General features: G+C 40.8%; 1 protein-coding gene across 1 annotated transcript in view; it reads right to left on the reverse strand.

The window, feature by feature from the left end:
- The window catches only part of LOC126249448 (integral membrane protein GPR155), a 140470-nt gene that overhangs the window by 34841 nt on the left and 90328 nt on the right, over positions 1–15301 (reverse strand). Inside the window, exons 6-9 of the mRNA XM_049951101.1 lie at positions 7425–7590; positions 7186–7341; positions 7001–7084; positions 4070–4278 (exon numbers count right to left, since the gene is read on the reverse strand). Coding sequence (XP_049807058.1) covers positions 4070–4278; positions 7001–7084; positions 7186–7341; positions 7425–7590 — 615 coding nt within the window. The remainder of the gene's footprint in view (positions 1–4069; positions 4279–7000; positions 7085–7185; positions 7342–7424; positions 7591–15301) is intronic.

Raw genomic sequence — 15301 nt, forward strand, 5'->3', positions numbered from 1 at the left:
CACAATTACTCAAACTGTCTGTTATTCCAATTTCTTCTTATCAGTCACATTTCCACAGATTTCTTTAAGCACTGAGCTGCACAGGAATATCATTTATACCAAGATTTTGTCGAATTATGTCCATTGTTTTCAACCACAGCAGATTTGTTGTGTTGTAAAATGCAGTTTATGTTTAATGCATTATTCCTCCTGTATTGTACATGTTATGTAGGCCATACCACATTGTCATAATAGTGTAAAAATGCCAACCTTATATATAAGCAGATCATCAATGACTGACTCAGAGCCTTCATTGCTGGACAGAGGATCACAACTATATTTTTTCTTCTTTTTTTATTTTTTCTTTATCTTCAGCTTAATTTAAAGACATATCTTCAAAATACAGAAAAAAGGCACATTTCTGTCTTGTGCTTCATCTATTAACTGGTCACGAGGGATCATTAACAAAGTGCTCTCAATCTGATGTGTGGATACCTATTTTTATTAGCACCCATCTCTAGATGTGCCAATTCAGCCAGAAAGCGTTGCCTCTGCTGCTACAATTGTGTCATGAAAGAAAACAGTACAAACACTTTTGAAAATAAAAACTGTCTAGGCTGAAGAATCCTAAAGTCTGGCTAAGTAATTTGGTAATCAAAACAGTTCTTGAGTCTAAATGCTAGCAAGTGTCTGATATAAAGAGAACATTTAAAAGCAGTGATGAAAATGAGCCTAAAAAATGAAACATATGATCTCCTGCAGTTTTCCTGAATTCAGATGAATGCTTGGATGGTCCCTTTGAACAGGACATGGGCACTCATCATCTCCATCACTGTCCTAGCTGAGCTCATATTCCATACCTAGTAACCCCATCATCAAATGACATTAAATTCTCACATTCCTCCCTTAACACTGACAAATGTTCCTTCTAGCAATCTTGTAAATATGCCACACACCTCCACAAATGAGAAGTAGTAGTGCATAAGGGCTCTGAAGAACAGAGACATAGCATTGCTACTGAATGTCAGCACATGGGACACATTAAATTGCAAATATGTTTGTCAGTTGTTACAAAGCACAGAAAGATAAAATATGTAGTTCCCATGAGGAGTCACTCCAATTTATCTCCAGGCATGGACCATATGCTCCATATCCACATGAATTTCAGAAAAAAAGGATCAAAGAGCTACATATGTGGACACATTTTATGATGCAGTGCACAGAACAATCTGAATACTATAGAAGCTATTTTAAATCAATGTCTACCTACAAAGCACTAGACATCAAGGCTTCTTGTGGAGAAAACATGCTCCGATGGAACCATAACCTATATCACTGCAGTAGTTCCAACATGATACTCTGCATCAGAGAAATGCCACGCCTTCATAAAATGTGTTTTGAATGGTTTATTGTCAATTGAAATACCTTCAAAGTTGGTAAAAGGTAAAGGAGTCTTGTGCTACATTTTCAACAGTTAAGAAGTAGGTAGCTAAATTCGAACAGGACCATACAGCTTTAGGAACCATTTATGTTAATAATATCAGAAAACCGCAAACACAAATTAAAATAATAATAAAGTGCACAATATGGCATTAGATGGTCTGCAGTTAACAGTATGTGAAGTAGTTGACACCATAGGCATACCAGAAGTGAGGGCATGGTACATTTTACATGAAGAATTAACCATGGTAAAGCCACATACCAGATGATCATAACTAGAGACTGGATGATATGCATCATAAAAATCTTAAAATACACATGGAAATAAGCATTAAAATGCTTAAAAAATGCATCAAAAGTTTTGAAATATGCAAGATGAAATGATGAAAAAACATGACACTTACCGCATGCATTATATCTCAAAGTCGAACCTGTGCATATCAATTACGAGGAAAAGCACTGTATATCAATTACAAGGAAAAGTGTCAGTCATGCAAAAAATCAGTACATTTAAAACACTGATATCATTTTCTGAATACTTTCTGGTAGTGGTTAGGAGAAGATTCTGGAAATATTTTTCTAATACCCTCATTCACAAATCTGGCGATTATAGAATGATTTACTTTTACAAGTTCTTTGCAGGCCGCTAAGTAGGAAGAGGTACGCTCTTCTTTTAAAGCACCAACAATTAAATTGGCAATGTAACTGCCACAAATGTCTATAATTTCATCACCTGAAATCCAGGTAATGCTGTCCTCGAGTTCATTGCGTATTTCTTCCAGAACATTTATGAAAATTGTCGGTATGTAATTTTTATGCAATGTTGATTCATGTGATATATTTTGATTTAAGCAATATTTGTGCAGGAAGCCTTTGAGAAGTGTTAGTAAGTTTGTGAAGAGGAAGATCGCTTGCAGTGAATGTTTCACATAGATCCATGTTAAACCAACTTTTTTGGTTACCTTTGGACAAATCCCTGCTACTGCAACTTGCTGTTGTCAGAAGTTGCTGTTGTGGTCCCTTCTTCTGCATTCCTACGATATGAAGACTCATCTTGACATGCTGGTCTATTTGACTTTTTTTTTGCACAAAAAGTTTCTCTCACAAACTTGACAATAGAAAACAATTCTGTCATATTTAAATGTTCCAGGATGGTCAGCTATCCACGAAATGATGTTTCTTTTTTTGGGCAGCATGACACACAACATGTTACACACTACACATTGTAAACACATTCAACTGTGTACAAGTAAATAGAAACAATGGACATGTGACTAAAAGCCTGTGTAGTTTAATTTAATTGTTGCTGATGCGTATGCTATGACAGTGGAGGGGGTTAACTGGGGGCACGGGTGCAGGAGTACTGACTCTGCCTGCCTGTTCCTGTTCTTCTTGTGTAATGATTTCACTAGGCAGTAGCCACTCGGTTAGTGATTGTATGCAGTTCTAGGTCGTGGTCAATCTGTGAGACATCAAAACTAAATCGAGCTAGAGACCGCCCGTCTAAATTTTAAAAATATTGTAAACAGAGCAAAAATATGCATTGTCACTAGTTTTTAGTTAAAATATGCAATAGCCAGTGAAAATGAGCCAAATATGCAAATGCATACGCAACATGGAAATGCATATAATCCAGTCTCTAGTCACAACCTTTCTGGAATATAAAATCACCTTCACCTGCTTTAGTGCATGACCATCAACTTTAGACTCTGCTTTGATTGTTGTTTCATTTCTGGAATGAACTGGTTGAGCCATATCTCAGCCACAGTAACAGGTACACAATAGATTTGAAAGGGAGGGGAGTGAGGGGAAAGAGGAGATTTGCACCCCTTCCTCCAATCCCCCTCCAATGCATTATGCACTACATGCAGTTTTCCTTTGCCTGTTGCAGGGCAAACTTGCCAGTTCCACATTCATATCCCATTCCCTTGCTGCCTATCCCTCTCCTACCCATCATTCCCCCTTTTATCCTGACACTCCATACGGCTACAGCTCCACACTCCATTTGAATAGTGCATGTACGTGTGTGTGTGTGTGTTTGTGTGTGTGTGTTGGGGTTGATTTTGGGGAAGAGACCAAACTGCGAGGTCAACGTCGGTCGCGCGTGTGTGTGTGTGTGTGTGTGTGTGTGTGTGTGTGTGTGTGTGTGTAGGGCAGTCTTCCCTCTACTGGCGCGATTGTAATACACTGGTCTCCAACAACCAGGGACTTTATTTATCTTCTGATTCCCAGTTTGTCAGAGAGATGGTCTGCCATTTTGTTCTTTGTCATTCAGACTTTTGTGATCACACCACATGCATCTGTGGCATACAATTCTGCATTGTTGCCATACACTTCCTTCAACTCAGCATGGATTGGTTCAATGCTGTCCCCCTAAAATGCAAAAACTGAACTGATTCTCCACTTTATCAATGGACTGCGCAATTTTGTTTTACTCCTCTAGTGGAGTGTTATGGTGCTACAGTACAGGGACTTAAATGTGTACCAGGACTGCAGAGACATACCTGCTAACAAAAAAATTCATGTAATAATTAAAATTTTAAACTAATCCTCACAAGTAGTCTCTGCTACACAACGTACAAACACTGGTATTATTAGCAGCCACCTTAGCAAAACAAAAGTATAAAATATAAATGATTATCTCACTTACCCCCAGCCTGTAAGCATAAAATATGGCTGCAATTTCAATGCGAAACACAGACTTCGACACTGGAAAAACAGCAGTGTGATAGCCAGGAATGCAGTCCACAATCGAGAGCTGTATACACCGACTGTGTAAAATGCAAACTGAAGGTATAAGGCCCAGGTTTTGGAGCGATCCAGCACTGACCACAATATAACACCAATACAGGCAATGAGCTGTGGAAAGATGCATGTTAAACTTGTATAAGAAGACAAATTATGTTATGAAACTTCATATGTTACAATTCATTTGACATTTAAGCTGCAATTCAGATTAATAATGAATCATTCAAATATGAAAAGATATTCAGTTCAAAGATTTTCATTTTGATGTGTGGTTATTTGATTGTGAATATTGCTAAATATTTCTCATTATTAACAATTGTAAGAGCAAAGATAATCACTAACTCATACTAGAGGCACCGAGTGGTAGACAGGCACATAAAAAAGCTTCGGAATTTTTGGCCACAGGCCCAACACTGCAGTCTCAATGCATTGATATGTTACAGCAGGTGAGAGAAAGCATCGGAAAGTTTCTCCCTCACAGACCAACAACCAGTCACAAAGGATTTACAGTGGTGAGCAATCTCTTGTCCAAGACTTTAAAGGTCTTGCTAAGTTTTCATCCATAATTAGACCTCTCATGTACTGCTGACATATGCACTTGAAACTGCAACCACTACCACTATCACCTGCAAAGTTGAATGCCTTTTACCTAATACCACTTGCTGAAATTGTAACAATTTAATCAAACCCTCAAGCAGAGCTTCAAATATCTTTCATCATGCACTGAAATGAGGAATATCTCCCTCCCTGCCCCCTCCCCCAAAAAAGAAGAAAGTTCCATTTATACCGAAGTAGTACACCTCTATTCATCATATCTGAAAAGTATTTTAGTCCTTCCCTATCCCATGCCTATACCCATTCCCTTGTCATACAGGTCATATTGGTGTAGAAGACCAGGAGCAAGACATATTCTGTGCACCCACCACAGCCCTGCCACATGCATATCCTGCTCCATCACAGGTGTTGGTCACCTGTGAAGGCAACCATGTTACACTCAACTCTTCTGTGCCATCTTCACAACATTTTGTACTGGCATGGTCACCAACCAGCTGTCCACTCAAATGAATAGCCACCAACAAACTATGACCAAGAACATCATCCAGTGGCAGAATTTGTCACTGAAAGCAACAGGCTTAATTTCAGTGGCTACTTAACAAACCTATGCTATCTGGATCCTCTCCTCTCCCGTCCCCCAACGCTAACTTCACCCAACTGTGGGTATGAAGTGTGCACAAAAAGTAATGGGCATTTTGTAATTTTGTGTTGCATTAGCCTGATTTATGTGATTTTTTCACATTTGTGTTGGTAAACTGTATTTAAAAATTATCTGTGTGGTGATATCCATATTGGCTATTTAGTCTTTTGTCAACTGTCAAAATGATTGTGCGTGTTTTGGTAGTATTGGTGATCAGTCATTTTGTATACAAATGGACCAGACAATTTGTATTAATGTAAGACCAGATTAAAGCGCAGTTAAATTTAAGAAGTGTTAAGTATTGCTTTTGGTGAGTCTGCTGTTAGTAAAACAATGATTTACCACCAACTGATGAAATCAGAGAAAAAGTAAAAGCAATGCATACAAACTAATGCTGAATCACAATCAGAGAAGTTGGTAACAATGTGGGCATATCAACTGTGTCATGTCGAGGGTGGTTTTTTATGCTTTGGGCATGAAATGTGTGACAGTAAAATGTAGTGAATTTCATACAAAAACAGTGACAAATGCAAGCTGCTCGGGAGTCAGTAGATGAAGTCAACAACAATGCAGAACTACTGAAACATGTCATAACAGATGATGAAACATGGATTTGCAGGTATGACAACAAAACTAAGCATCAATTGTCCCCATGGAAGTACTCTGGATCACCAAGGCCACAAGGAAGTTCAACAAGTGTGGTCTAATGTGAAGTTTATGTTCACTGTGTCTTCACCTTTAATAGCATCACAGGCTCCCACCACAAGGTCAAACAACCAACAAAGAGTACTAGTTACAAGTTCAACACTGTTTGCATGATGCAATTAAAAAAAAAAAAAAAATCTGTTTGTGGTGAAATAATTCACGGCTTTTAGACCCTGATAATGCAACTGTTACTACTTTGTTACTCGTTTGTAAATTTTTGGCTGAAAAACAATACTGTAATGATGCACCAGCTTCCATATTCATCAGATATGGTCCAATTTTACTTTTTTGTTCCCAAAAACAAAGAAAATCTTAAAGGATCATCGTTTCACAAGCGTATATGAGATTAAAACAAATTTCTATGAGAGCTAAAAGCTATCACAAAGATAAGAGTTCCAGAAGTGTTTTGGGGATTGGAAAAGATGCTGGCATACATCCATAATATCTAATGGAGAATATTTTGAAGGAGATAATGTTAATGTAGATAAATGTAATTCCCACTTTTTTTTATACTCTTTGTGTAAACATTGTCTCCAGAACATAACCTTCAATCCTGTAATTCCTATGGCTTCAATCTCTGTTCCACACTCACCACTTATTTCGTCACATGTTATGAGCACATGCTGGTGCCACAATCCTACCCCTTCCTTTGCTGCACCTCCACACTGTGTGTGTGTGTGTGTGTGTGTGTGTGTGTCAAATGCCTCAACTGTATGACAACAGGTCATCTTTACTCTTTCCCTTGCCTCCTCATTAATCATACACAGCCCCAAAATAAATGCAAATGGTATATTTTTCTACCCAAACCAGTAACCTGTATGTGGCACATCCCAAAACACCATCTACACTGCAGTATTGGTAGGATTTATCAGCAGAAGTTACTTTATGCATAAACTATCACAGGAAAGTACAAAAATTACAAAGAATTCTGACCTGTGAAATAATTAAGCAAAATGTTACTCTGTGGAGAATTTTCTTGTACTTCTTGTTACAGATATAAATAACCAGCAACCATACCTGTAAACAGAGAATTGTTTTGCTACAGATATCATTGGTGACCAACACATTTCAGCTTGACTAGTGTAAATATAAAACACCAAGAATTAAACTATACTTACACAAGCAACAATTCCAGCTACACTTATGTCAAATGCAAATGAATCTAGCTCTTGAAGATAACTTGAAGGTGCCATTTTGTCAACAGTAATCATTTTTGCTGACACAAACATGAGTGGAGCTGAGACAAAGGTACACGCAACCATTGAACTGGCAATCTGTACAAAAAGAAAGACATTACAGCTTACATAATGTGAAGCTTTGTGTCAATAAAGAGAAGGAGCAAATTTAGTCAACATACCAAGTCAATATCAACTGAGTACTGTGTTGCAAACACAAACACTCCTGGAGCTGATGGGAATGTCCCGTATAAAAATCCATACGTGCTAAGGTCTAAAGTGTCTGTTGAATTTTCACCAGCATGGAACAGGCTAACAACTTCACGAGTTATTAAGGGTAACACCAACCTATGATAAAAGACACAATTAAAAGTTGTATCACAAGGAAATTTTTGCATGTAAGAGACAGTGCTGAAAAGTTCTCAACCTCTCCTTGACAGAACTTAAGAATTATGTACTTACTGGTAGTATCTTGAGCAGACCATCATTCGGTAATTGGCAGAGACTGAACTTGTCCGCATGTAAGGAATTAGGTGATTTATGCATTGAAATGGAGGAGGAGGAGGAGGAGGAGGAGGAGGAGGAAGGCGGGCAAGCAAGAAGAGAGTGGGGGAGGGGGGAGGGAGGAATGGAGAAGGGAGAGGGAGTGGGGTGGGGAGAGGGAGAGGGAGTGGGGTGGGGAGGGGAGAGGGAGAGGGGGTGGGGTGGGGAGAGGGAGAGGGAGAGGGAGAGGGAGAGGGAGAGGGAGAGGGAGAGAGGGCTCCTGGTGTGTGGCAGAGGTTATATCTGTTGAATTATGCAGGAGGAAGTAATATGTTGCCTGACTCTTCCAAGAATGTACACACTAGCAATTTCAACAATAAACCCCTCTGTGATGCACAATGCCATCCTTGTAGTGTCTTCAACTGAAGATTGTTGAGCATCTCCATACCACTCTTGTGCCAACTAAATGATCCAGTGATGAAACATGGTACTGTTCATTGCATCTTCTCTCTCTCTTCTATTAATCCAACCTGGTAAGGTTCCCCAACTGATATGTAACACTTAAAAGACTGGTCAAACAGGTCTTCTGAAAGTCACTTCTTTTGTCAATGAATTACGTTATCTTAAGATTATCACAGTGAATCTCTGCCAGGCATGTGCTTTTCCTTTAATTTGTTTTACAACATCATTCCACATTATTCTACAATAATGTACAAAAGAATTGGATACAGCCTTCTTTTACAAAGCTGCACTCTGATATTTGCCTGAACTGATTTACAATAGCTACCGACAAACAAAATTATCAAGACAAGGGTTTAAATCCTGCTCCTATTTAAACCCATGTCCATTATCTTCACCATCCTAGCATTCATAAAGAATACCAGAAATGAAATTCATTGACACAATAAAATGCAGAGATTAAAAGGGTCCATTTACATTCCACTGTGAAGAGCTAATGTGTCAGCTTTGTACAGAGAGACTTTTGGAATGAAGGTGCACAACACTTTTGAGGCCATGAATTATGACAACCACTGAAACCACTGATTGTTTGCATGAACCAAAAAAAAAATAGCTTTTCTTTAAACGGATCGTAAATCACCCAGATGACACTCATCCATTGTTTGATCATGAGAGCCTTTAGCAACTTACAGCAAACTATAATACAATTTGAAACTTTTCGTATGTGAGAGTTCGATTCCTTAAAGTATCGGGGAGGAAGGGGGGGGGGGGGGGGGGTTAACTGGCTATTTAATGGTGTGGGAGATTTATGGGTTTTTGAAGGCGTGAAACTTTGTTCTGCCGTGACATTCAGCTCTGGGGATAAATGCTAGCAACGAACTTATATACTAATACCTGCAAAACTCTGCTGAAGAAATAGCTGAAATACTGTAGATACCATGAGAATGAATAAAATGCATGTTTGGTCAGAAATGCCAAAGTAAGTGTAAAGTTAACTGAAGGCTGCTGCAAAGCATATCAATTTATTTTGCAGAAGAAGATTACATAAAATACTGGTCATTTAGTGATGCCTATTGTTACCGGTGAAACATGGTTATATTAACAGAACTGTCAAAGGATGTAAGACTCAAGACTGAAATAACAGGCTAGGTCCCAGGAACAATATTTTGGGATAATGAAAACATTCTATATTTAAGCTGACAGGTTACCAGAAGAAAGTACTACAAACCAACAAAAACTGCCAATGAAGTACTGTTCAAGAAGCGAAAATGAAAAGATAAGCTTGAAAACTCATCAAATTTTGTACTATCATACTTTTTCCTCTTTCCAAATATCAACATATATTTGAAGGAAAAGGGTTTTCAGGTGTGGAGATAATGGAAGCAACAGACTAACATTTCAGTGATCAACAACAACAGGCAACTGCACAGTGTGAGGTACTAGCACCATTATTTTCCCGTCTGTTACACTCGAGAGTGATCAGCAGGAGAATAGCTGCTTATACATCTACACTTCTTGTGAATCTCTATGATCTGAGATGATGGTTTATTTGTGTACATCTGCACAAGCCTAATTTTTCTTATTTTACCTTATTAGAAATTTATGAAACTTTCCCACAAGTACATCGACTTGATTGAGATGAGAACTTTTCAGCATCTTCTTGTACCAATGAATAAAGTTAATAATTATCATGGATATTCAGTTGATTGCTCAGCAGCAGCTACTACACTCCTGGAAATGGAAAAAAGGACACATTGACACCGGTGTGTCAGACCCACCATACTTGCTCCGGACACTGCGAGAGGGCTGTACAAGCAATGATCACACCCACGGCACAGCGGACACACCAGGAACCGCAGTGTTGGCCGTCGAATGGCGCTAGCTGCGCAGCATTTGTGCACCGCCGCCGTCATTGTCAGCCAGTTTGCCGTGGCATACGGAGCTCCATCGCAGTCTTTAACACTGGTAGCATGCCGCAACAGCGTGGACGTGAACCGTATGTGCAGTTGACGGACTTTGAGCGAGGGCGTATAGTGGGCATGCGGGAGGCCGGGTGGACGTACCGCCGAATTGCTCAACACATGGGGCGTGAGGTCTCCACAGTACATCGATGTTGTCGCCAGTGGTCGGCGGAAGGTGCACGTGCCCGTCGACCTGGGACCGGACCGCAGCGACGCACGGATGCACGCCAAGACCATAGGATCCTACACAGTGCCGTAGGGGACCGCACCGCCACTTCCCAGCAAATTAGGGACACTGTTGCTCCTGGGGTATCGGCGAGGACCATTCGCAACCGTCTCCATGAAGCTGGGCTACGGTCCCGCACACCGTTAGGCCGTCTTCCGCTCACGCCCCAACATCGTGCAGCGCGCCTCCAGTGGTGTCGCGACAGGCGTGAATGGAGGGACGAATGGAGACGTGTCGTCTTCAGCCATGAGAGTCGCTTCTGCCTTGGTGCCAATGATGGTCGTATGCGTGTTTGGCGCCGTGCAGGTGAGCGCCACAATCCGGACTGCATATGACCGAGGCACACAGGGCCAACACCCGGCATCATGGTGTGGGGAGCGATCTCCTACACTGGCCGTACACCACTGGTGATCGTCGAGGGGACACTGAATAGTGCACGGTACATCCAAACCGTCATCGAACCCATCGTTCTACCATTCCTAGACCGGCAAGGGAACTTGCTGTTCCAACAGGACAATGCACGTCCGCATGTATCCCGTGCCACCCAACGTGCTCTAGAAGGTGTAAGTCAACTACCCTGGCCAGCAAGATCTCCGGATCTGTCCCCCATTGAGCATGTTTGGGACTGGATGAAGCGTCGTCTCACGCGGTCTGCACGTCCAGCACGAACGCTGGTCCAACTGAGGCGCCAGGTGGAAATGGCATGGCAAGCCGTTCCACAGGACTACATCCAGCATCTCTACGATCGTCTCCATGGGAGAACAGCAGCCTGCATTGCTGCGAAAGGTGGATATACACTGTACTAGTGCTGACATTGTGCATGCTCTGTTGCCTGTGTCTATGTGCCTGTGGTTCTGTCAGTGTGATCATGTGATGTATCTGACCCCAGGAGTGTGTCAATAAAGTTTCCCCTTCCTGGGACAATGAATTCACGGTGTTCTTATTTCAATTTCCAGGAGTGTATTTAAGCATATCAGATACACTATTCATGTTGAACTAAGATTAACTGCCACTACAAGTGCAGATTTTAAAATTCGTCAGGACTCTATAACATATAATTCACAAGAAAAGAATACCCCCCCCCCCCCACACACACACACACACACAAATCATGGCATTGTTAACTTTTTGTTACACTTTCCCCATACTGTGTGCACACTTAGCTGAAATAATCCTTGTTGGCAATAAATTCAGTATTCTTTATCAATGAATTAATATTAAGATAAAAGTTCACTTATCCTGAGTGTCATACCAAACACATGTTCTGATATCTGACTAGAATATCACACCAGGCAACACACTGTGTCTGGAGCCTACCTCACCATTTGGTGGTAATCGTGAGCCTTTGTAAATTCATGTGTCCTGCCCCACATTACTTGCTTAGTTTCAGCTAACAAAGGGGCATGCCACTGGCTCTGGATGCGAGAAAAGGGGTCACTAAGGGCTACAAACATCACTCTTGCTTTGTGATTAATCTGTTCTTTGAATGCTTAACACACTGTGCACATCACTGGATCTTTGCTTTGGACTTTTTGGTACAGTTTGTTTAATAGTTATCACTACTGCTTTTACAAGAGTACAGTCAAGACTGGGAAGACTGGCTGGTGTAACTTTAGCAGCTCTGACAGCATGTCTCCACCTTCCACCTAATTGATCCAGAGCAGCTGTGTGAATGTTTTCTTTGTGTCAGAATCTGGACTGTTACAGTTCCTCTATAAGATGTCACATCTGGTAAATGCCATAACTCTATCACTTGTGAAGAGTAATGGTTGGTTGGTTTGTGGGATTGAAGGGACCAGACTGCTATGGCTATCGGTCCCTTGAAGAGTAATGGGAGAACGTAGGTCTCCACTGTCATTTTGTTCCAGAGAGGCTTCAAATTCCATCACTGTCACAAGAAACAATCTCAAATGCGTGTCACTTGAATAGCTGATGTGCATGGATTAAGGAGAAAATGCACCTTTACACATGCCAATACCAAAAGCAGAGTCAGTTATATGCTGATTTTCTTATTAGAGACATTCTGATTCATCACACTCCAGTTTCATAAGAGGCATTAAAACTAGCCAATCCAAAACTCAACTAAATACTGTCAGTCACACACACTTCTGAAGTAGTCAAGCCTGCTGCTCTGTGTAGCTAAACTACCTAGCTTGGGTTATAACCTTGACATCAAATAAAAGGGCTTGAACCAAAACATCATATTAAAGATGTGAAACCACTTCTTCCACTTCAGTGTGACACACACAGTGTTTTTCCATTATGTAAAAACTGCTCTAGACTCTATGACCAAAGATACTGCTGATATCAGTAACGTGTGCAACAAGTGTGATATTAGTGGCTATATTGCAAATATTTGTTTCCTCACACTCCAGCTGACCTCACCTGTCCAGCAAATCCTAAGATATGGAAGTAAACAGCATTTCTGTTGGTTGCATGGATCTCAGCTTACGTCACAGTCTCTACACATGAATGTGGTAATGTACAAACAATGTGTATGCTTTGAGACAGATACAGGAGCCACGTCACCTAATTAATCATGATAGTTATGCATTATTAGACTAGCCATAAGTCAGTGAGACACTGTTGCCTACAAGAACATTCAGATTCCCATCTTACACAAACACTTTACAAATCCTTCTTGTTGAACTTATGGATACAGCATATATTTTCAGCCTTGAGGCATCTGTGTTTTCCATTCAAGGGGGCTGGTAATAACTCTATGTCAATACCTTTTTCATCACTGGAGACATTATATGGTGAATGTTCTGATATTTTCAGTTTTGGCCTGGGCTGAGTGGTGGATTGCCAGGCCAACGTCACATTAAAATAAGGAGCAATGTCACAATTATTGTGATCCTGAGTTATTCATATTTCACCAAAACTGAATGTATAAGCTCAATAAGACTAGTTATTATAACAAAGTGTGCTAGTATCCATATTACAGAGTGATTTTGCATCACCATTTGTTGTAATCTGAAAGCTAAATTCTAAACTGTTACTTTGCAGACACTATAAATCCACAATACTGTGTAGCTGTCTACCCAATTCCACAACCAGAATTGCTGGTGATTGATTTCTCAAAATTGACCTAGCTTAGTTGCAAATACTGTTGGATGTAGCATAATATATATGGCATTGACAGAGAAACTCTGTGGCACCCAGTTCCACCTTATTATGGATCATAAGTCCCTGGTAGCTATTCTTTGGCTAAAACACAAGCTTTCAGAGAGAACAGCAAAATGGCTTCAGACTTGGGTGTCACTTTTGAGTGCCTACAATTAGCTGATTCGTTACCGCATGATACATCAGTATAGTAATGCAGACCCAATGTCACAGTTACTCATGAGGCCCAACCCAGATTTTCAAAGGACAGCCAATGCATGTTTCTACATTGATACAGATGTCTGACAAGTGGTTATGATGTTTCCTGTCACAGCATCCCAAGCTGTGGAAGCTACTGATAGGGATCCTACCCAATAGTAGCTCAACTCCTACTACATCGGGATTTGCCTGCTTGCCCAAACATGTTGGCTCTCACACAACATTTTCACTGTGGCCTACGTCCATGAAACACTGTTAGTATATCAGTGTTGACTTTGCAGGGCTTTTCCTTTGCCCCATGTGGCTTATTACACTTGTTGCACTGTCTAATTATCCATATATCATATGTCTCTACTCCACAACAGCAGAAGCCACTGTTGAGGGTGCTCTCAAAGATCTTTGTCACTGAGGATTACAGTACAGTTTCTGGTAATGGTCCACAATTTGCATGCAAGTTACTCTAGGATTTCTGCCAGCAAAATGGGATTCAGCATCTGAGCCCTTGTCTTTCCATCTAGCCTAATGGAGAGGCAGAGAGGACACTACACACATTAAGATTTAGAAGCCTTAAGCCATGGGAGAAAAATTCACAAATATGGGATTAACCACATTTTTAGGCCTTTACACAATGATTTCTATGATGTATGGAATCCCGCTGAGAGTACTCACAGCCACCAGCCTCACACCATCCTCAACCCCACTGCCCCACAAAGCAGAAGCAGCATGAAGACCCAGCTGTCTTTATACATCATCAGCAGTATCCTGTTGGCATCCCCATCTGGACCTGATCGTATGAGTTCTGCCCTAGTTGGACTATGGCAGAAATTCACCAGCTTAAAGGTCACATTATGTATATAGAAGCTGAGGTGTCATTCACTGCTGTAACCAACTCCGCCCTCAGCAGGTGCCTTCTCTGCATGGACAGCCTCAACACATTTTTCCACTTCCATCAACAATTGCAACTGACACCACAAAATTACACCGTTCTGAGACCATTTGAGGGTGGTTGTTTGGCTTCTTCCTCTGCTAGAAATCATCTCCTGCTGACACTACTCATCCAGAGGCTGGTTCTCAGGACACGATTTTGCTGTCCACTTGGCAGCCACCATCATAAACAGAGGTCTTCCCGCACGGCACCTAATTGCAACTGGGTAAATTGTATGACACTGCAGTGGAATCATTCTCTTGAGACATGATGCTTGGGACACTGCCTGTCAGCAGAGAATCTCAGGTAATATTGAGATTCAACATTTACCAGTGGGCTGGACACCTATTGTGGTCTCTCTTCTCCCTCTTTGCAGCACATGGAACCCCTCAGGCGGTTTCACAGAATACTCTCTAGATACAACTGAAGAAATTGTGAAATTTTGATTCGTAAGGGACCTGTATATTTTCAAAACAAAGATTCCGACTTTTCTGAAGCATCCAGAACCTACAAAGATGGTAGTAAATCAGTAACTAGGTATTTCAACAAATCATTATTTACTCACAAATTAAAGAACAATGCCAGCATTGAAAGAAAGTGGTTGTTGTACTCGCCTTCCAAAAACTCTGTATGTTGCTTTTCATGCTGTTTATTTAACCCTTATGGCATAAATCTATGCTC

This window comes from Schistocerca nitens, chromosome 3 (assembly GCF_023898315.1).
Source record: "Schistocerca nitens isolate TAMUIC-IGC-003100 chromosome 3, iqSchNite1.1, whole genome shotgun sequence".
In the NCBI taxonomy this organism is placed as follows: domain Eukaryota; kingdom Metazoa; phylum Arthropoda; class Insecta; order Orthoptera; family Acrididae; genus Schistocerca; species Schistocerca nitens.